The sequence below is a fragment of the Lepeophtheirus salmonis genome, chromosome 13 (assembly GCF_016086655.4).
Source record: "Lepeophtheirus salmonis chromosome 13, UVic_Lsal_1.4, whole genome shotgun sequence".
In the NCBI taxonomy this organism is placed as follows: domain Eukaryota; kingdom Metazoa; phylum Arthropoda; class Copepoda; order Siphonostomatoida; family Caligidae; genus Lepeophtheirus; species Lepeophtheirus salmonis.
Genome location: NC_052143.2, coordinates 38112685 through 38119519, shown reverse-complemented (window position 1 = coordinate 38119519; position 6835 = coordinate 38112685). Strand labels below are relative to the sequence as shown.

Below are 6835 nucleotides of genomic sequence, written 5' to 3'. Positions count from 1 at the left end.
CTTGCGGTATTTAATCTCTCTGGAAGAGCCTTAATGAATTACTATATTCATAGTTTTATGCAGTTTAGCAAATATCCTCTTGTTATTTTCAATTGATCTTATAACGTGTCAACTAAATAAAATATTTGTTTATTTTTTACTGTCAATCAATTCCGTCACTGTATTGAATCTTAAGAGCCAAAGTATATAATTTAGAAATTTAAAAAGGTCTTCACACTTGCGTTTAATATTCCAGATGCAAGTTATCAAATAAAGATAACTTTGCAAGCAAAATTATACAAAATAAATCATTCCGTATCAAACTCTTAGAAAATCAAGACGAATATGAAAACTTGGATTGCTTCACTCTGTATTTTATCTCTCTCCAGGGCTGTCTGTAAGTTTCTAACATTGTCTTTTTGTGAATTAATGTATTATATTAAATATAAGAGGATATAATAATGTTATTATTATCTAGTTTCTCAAACCTGTGTGACGCCAGATGGGCCCTGCGTCTTTCCCTTCGTATTTTTAGGAACAACCTACAATGAATGTACCATGGACGGGTCGACCCAACTTTGGTGTGCCACCTCAGTAGATAGTACAACCCTAAATTATGAGACCTACAGTTATTGCCCTTCAAGTTGTTCGAATTCAACTGGTGAGTAGATAATTTATTGTTTGTACCATCAGAGGTGTATAAAATATGTCTTAGAAGGAGGGAGCTGCAATCTGAACAGGTTTTTTTTATTTTCCTGAGCTGTTAGGATTATTATTTAATTTTTAAGAGAGATCATCTTAGTATAAAGTAATAACTACTGCGTGTGCTTCTTGAAAGACGGAAAGTAACGTGGAGGACCTGCTCCGGAGTTATAAGTAGAGAAGTGTTCTGTGTAAAGGGGAAAAAACTAACTTTTTCGTTCATTATTTAATAATTTGTATGAGTTAACATCTCCTTCTAAAAGAAGGATTATCGCCTATCTTTGGTGTAAATTCATTTAAAATGCATAACTAAATAAATATATATGAGTTTAAATGTAATTATAATATTGTCCCGGCAATTATACTACTAATACATATAAAAGGTTTTTCTCTTTATAGCAGGTAGTTGATATCAACAAGGGCCTTAATTCAGTTATACCATATGCAAAGAGAATAACTTTCTATATTTAAAATGGCATGCGAGCAGGGAAAATACTTGAATTATATTAAAATTTATATATATTTTATTATGTATTTTTAAATCAATTTGCACGAAAGATAGGCGAGAACTTTTGTCTTGCAGGTGGACACACCCACACCTTATTAGATAATGAACATTAAAGAAGAAATAGCAGGCGTATCAACCGTTTTTCCTTTTTTTAATCGTTTTACTTAGTTGATTACTTTAGACGAATCCTTAACTTGATGGAATATTTGTGTGTGCTCATAAAATACGGAGAGTAACCATGGAGATTTGTTGTGGAATTATAATTGCAAGACTTTGTTGGACTCAAAGTAGAATTGAGGGTCGACGCAGGAGTAATTCTTGCAAATGTCCTTGTAACTTTCCGTTTCCCTCTCCTCTGTTGTCACTGCTGACTGTAGCTGATCTCTACCAAAACATTATTCAAATTGTTTGGGTTACCTTATTCAATTTCGGTTGGTTTTCTTTGATATGCCCACACAATTTTGATTACTGTTACCACACCATACAAAGGGGATGTCAATTCGCTCCCTAATGAAATAATTTTGCCATCTCTTCTTTGAGATATTGGATAAAAACTGATTTAGTGGAGAGTAAGTAACGTTTTTGACTCAGCCATATTTTTGTTTACTACAACTATTATTCATTGTTCTGACTCCTCAATCTTTAATTAGTGGCAATAGTTGCTCTCATTAAAAACAAGGGAGAGTTCAAAATAGTCTAGAACTCGTATAATCAAATTCTTAATTATTTCCTTCAGTCTTAGCATGTCAAACTGTTGATGGAATCAACTGCGTATTTCCATTTACGTTTCAAGGTACGCAATTCGATAATTGTACAAATACAGCTTATGGTTCCACATTCTGGTGTGCGACATCAGTTGGGGCTGGAAATGTAACCAATTCTTTTGGAACCTGTTCCTCAAATTGTCCAAGTAAGTAGTAGTCTAACTATAGATTGTATTATAATTTTATTGCATCTATGCTTCCTTTATAGGTACTTCAGGCAATAGCACAAACGGTAATAACTTTGATACTACTCATGTCCTTAATAAAGACACAAATCTTAAGTGTATGCTTTGTACTTTATCTTAGTTTGTAACACCAGTTCTGGCACACAATGTGTTTTCCCCTTTATTTATAAAGGTCTTACCTTTACCTCTTGTACCACGATGGATAGTTCTTTTCCATGGTGTGCAACTGCTGTTAACACTAACCAACAATTCGAGAATAGTTATGGATATTGTAACGCTGATTGTGAAGGTTTGTCAAAATTTATTTATATTATAACCAGTGGCGTTGCTAACCCCTTTTGGGGGAGGCTTGAACCCCCCTCACAATTTCTGAAGACCCTCCCCACTAAAAAAAATCCATATCTTATAGTTATATACATTTATAAGTACGTTTTGTGTGTTGTCATTCATGGAATCAAAAATTGTGGAGAGGATTACGTCTAAAATTTAGCAAGTAGACGTATAAAATAACCAAGCACGTTCCTTTGATATTTTTTTGGACCTCCAAGGTCATTAATCGACTGTTTTTTACTCATATTAAACCTCAATTTCTTCCTTCTCTTCTCCCTCTGGTCTTTCTAGAGCCATCTCTCTTTCTCTTTTCTTCCACCTTCATTCTTTGTTTCCATTCCTGTACATTCATCCCTGCACAGCGACCATTGGGGACCCTCTCCTTGTAATAATGATATTAATGTAGATTTTTAATCAGGCGTAATATATAACTTCTATTTAAATTCCTAAAATATCAATTTTTATTTTTTGGGCACTTAGGATAATTACATATCGATTTGTTAACATTATTCAATTCATATTTGAGGTTTTGGTAGAAAACAATGATACAACACTCTAAATATCATGGTCTCTGATATCTTAAGGTATAACAGGTCTTTGACAAGGATAAAAAGAACACCAGTACGGAAGTAGTAAAATAGAGATCTTAAAAATATTCATAGGACTTTTGGGACCTTGAAAAAGTTATTGTATTGCTTAACAATGATAGAAAGGGTCTTGGATCCAGATCCAAAGTACTCGAGTACGGTATTGGTCAACTCTTTTTATTTTATTTTATTTTTTCTATTCACCCCTGCAACGCAGGCAGGCTGTATTAGCATAAAATAAATGTATTTATATAAGTTTTTTATTTGATGGTGTTGTGAATTTTTGGGCCCCTCCCCCCAAAAAAAGGTGAAAGCTAGCAACCCCCCTGATTCTAACCATGATTTAATTTTCCTTCTCTTTTTTTTTTAGTGGCTACGACTTAATAACTTCTTATTGTAAATTATATTTCGATGTTTATAGTAAATATCAATAAAGCAAAGCAAATGTCACCGTCTCCTTTAATTTTAACAGAACTAGGTAACTTTCCCTTAAAGACATATTATTGCTTCTGGGAAATTTTTAAATTAAAATATTTAATGTCTATTGCTCTAAGCATACAAATAAGGGAAAAATGCTCCAAAATTTGCAATGCATACCTCAACAAAATCTCATTATATTATAAATTCGAAAATGAGACAAAATAGGTAATAAAGTTAGTATGATATTAAAAACAAAAATAAATAAATACAGCAACGGTTCGAAATGAAGAATTGCCTTGGGGTCTGTAGTGGATAGGCTGGAAGGGCTGTATTCCACACCCCAAATTAAGGATTTTTTGCTTTTTATTATAATTTTTTTCCCAACAAATTTAATTTTTTGTAAATAGCTATGGATTTTTTGAAATTTTTTTTGAAAAAAATTTAATATTATACATTTCGTTTTTAAAATTTTTTCCAAAAAAATTAATTTTCTGTCAATCTCGATTTTTGTTTAAAAACATATTTTTATCTAATAGCTATGGATTTTTATTTGAATAGATTTTTGGGCATAACAAAATTAATATTTTTTTAGAAAATATGGATTTAATTTTCTGTTAATTGCAGTTTATTTTTGGAATTTTTTTCGAAAAAAATAATATTTTAATTTTTTTCCAAGAAATCATTTAAATAAAATTGCTTTTTAGATTTTTTTTTTCAAAAAATGAAGTTTCTGTCAATAGCTATAGATTTTAAATCCTCCGTACTGGCTAGAAATTTCGCTTCTATTCAATGTCAGGAAGAAAATCCGCCGGGAGGCCTGCTACAAAGTGGTCTGGTACATAACCTTACAATGGTTGAAGGCATGCTACTCGGAGGGTAACTACATGTGGACTAATAATGGTATCCCCTCTCACATGTCCACCAAAACCCTACAGTTTTGTACTGATAACATGGCTGGATTCTGGTCTGAAAAGATATATTCCCTTCCTTGCCATATTAAAACAAAATCCCCGGGTGTACTGTATAGAGTGCTCCATGATGTATATCATAAATATATTTTGATTTAAGAAATAATAATGTAGTCGTATAATTAAAATATTACAGGCGTGTGGGTATTACAAGAGCTCTGTGTCTCCCTCTGTTTGTTTTATGTATTATATATCCTAATTCATGTGTGAATATGTTAAGATTTGAATACAATATAAAAATGGAATGTTAAAATCCATTTTGTTTTTCTTTTATTTGAAAGCGCTCCTTCAGACAAAAGTATTCATTATACATCCCATGTAATAAAACAAACTAAATTATTATTCGGTCATTCTTGAGGAAAGAAAACTTCATATTAATTAATAAAAGTATTGAGTAGTAATCAATGAGTGTGCTGATGAAAAAAGGGCAGTAAAACTGAGGACTTCTTCGGGCAGTTATCTTCTATATTATTTAAAAAAATTGTCACTAAGTCGACCCCTAATTACTTCGGCAATGTATTGAATAAAGAAAGGTTTTTTTCCGTCGAGCGAGCTTTACCCAATTCAAACTTTCCACAAGACGAATTTGTTCAAGGCAAGATTTTTTACAAGGTGAGTATTCCCGCAGCAAACATTCCAAATGCAAACTTTCTCAGATCCTTTTACAATATTTGTTTTCCCTCACTTTAAGAGTTCAGACGAAACAAAAGGTCTGAAATGGGCCAAAAATGGCATAGGTATAGGTTGGCAGCATCCTCACCTTTTACCAATAAATCGAGAGGGACTCCAAAGGATTAAACAGCTGTTACTTTTTGAATTAAAAAAAAAAAATATTTTTGAAATTTTTTGTGAAGACAGCTGTTTACAAAAAAATTATTTTCTGCAAAAAAGCTTCTGAAATGATTTTTTTTTGGAAATAATACCTTTTTTGACCAAGCCCCAGCCAAAAAAAGAAAAATATCATGCGTATAGACACCTGCAAATATCATGGACTCCTTCTCCGTTGGAGGACACCACTAGCCACATAATCATATGGATGCACTATTGGTAGACTACATCCAATCAAGCAGCGTTGTTTGTAAGTCGTTACCTGCTTATCTCTGAGAATTTTAATAGAAAATTTACTTTTATTTAATTTTCTAAATAAAATCCTTTATTTTTAAAAAATTACTTTATTCTTTGATTTTTATTCTAAAATCCATAAAGTTATTAGCATTGATGTATTAACTAGAAAAAAATCATAAAAACTAAATTTGAACGATTAATGTTTTGTTTTTTGACATTCGTAATAAAACATAAAAATTATTATTAATATTATTTTAACCCTAGAAAGATCAACCGTTCATCAAATCCCGTTTAAAAAAAAAAATATATGGTTCTTTCTTCCTGAATATTTTATTGTTCAAGAAGGGATAAGTGATAACTGATAAGTAATTATGTAAATCCGGTGTGTTTTTTTAGCTGGCCCGTTAATTTGTAGTTAGTATGTTTTAAGGTTAATAGAAATACAGGGTTGGACCATTAGGCAATCGGGCTGGCTAAATTTTTCAATCTGATGTATTGTACAGACTGCTGGGCAAGAGAAACAGATTTTGACAAAACACGCAACCATTCATCTACTATGACGTCAATATTAAAAACATCGTTGAAGTCAAACATCAGTCTTTTTTGTTTGAACGTTCGTGGGTGCTTTTGAAAAACAGAGCGTAAGCTTTACGGGTTGTTGTGGAGTTATAATTGTAAATCCTTGTTGGACTCAGAGTAGAATTGGGAATCGACATTGGAATAATTCTAACAAATGTTCTTCTTTATATCTTTTTCTCCTTCCTCTCTTATCACAGCTGATTGTAGCTGATCTAATGAAAAGTCATGAGCATTATTCTTTCTCTCCTCCAAAAACTTATTTAAATTATTAGGGGTACCAAGTTGATTTCTGGTTTCTTTTTTTTTTACCATGTCCATTAAACACTGGTTTTCATCACAGTTGATAAGAAAAAAAATAAAGGAAAAACAATTGATGTGTGTGCTCTTTCTTCCTCATCTTTTTTTCATTATTTAATAATCGTCTGTGTGTTAACATCTCCCTCTCAAAGAAGAATTCTTTCCTATCTTTGGTGTAAATTGCTTTTAAAAATATGTATAATAAAATAAGTATCGATGAATTTAAAGATAATTATAATATTTCCCTGCAGTAATGATATTTTAAAACTAGAAGGTCTTTATAGTAGTAGTTCATTTTCTTACTACAAAATGATTGAGTATCCTGTACAAGTTTGCTCTTACGTCATACCTTCTCCTTCCATCTCGGAATTGAAGAAAGCCATAGAGGATAATTCAAATTCAATTATTGGGACCTTTTAATAATAATTAGGAAATACCTTTGGTACGTCAA

At 31.6% G+C, this 6835-nt stretch overlaps 1 protein-coding gene across 1 annotated transcript; it reads left to right on the top strand.

Moving 5' to 3' along the window:
* The first annotated feature begins 216 nt into the window (after positions 1-216).
* LOC121128158 (matrix metalloproteinase-9) lies at positions 217-3505 on the top strand. Its single transcript, XM_040723722.2, has 6 exons — positions 217-376; positions 458-640; positions 1926-2099; positions 2162-2185; positions 2260-2427; positions 3426-3505. The coding sequence occupies exons 1-6, from the start codon at positions 325-327 to the stop codon at positions 3437-3439; spliced, it is 615 nt and encodes a 204-aa protein (XP_040579656.1). The 5' UTR covers positions 217-324; the 3' UTR covers positions 3440-3505.
* Positions 3506-6835: the final 3330 nt, after the last annotated feature.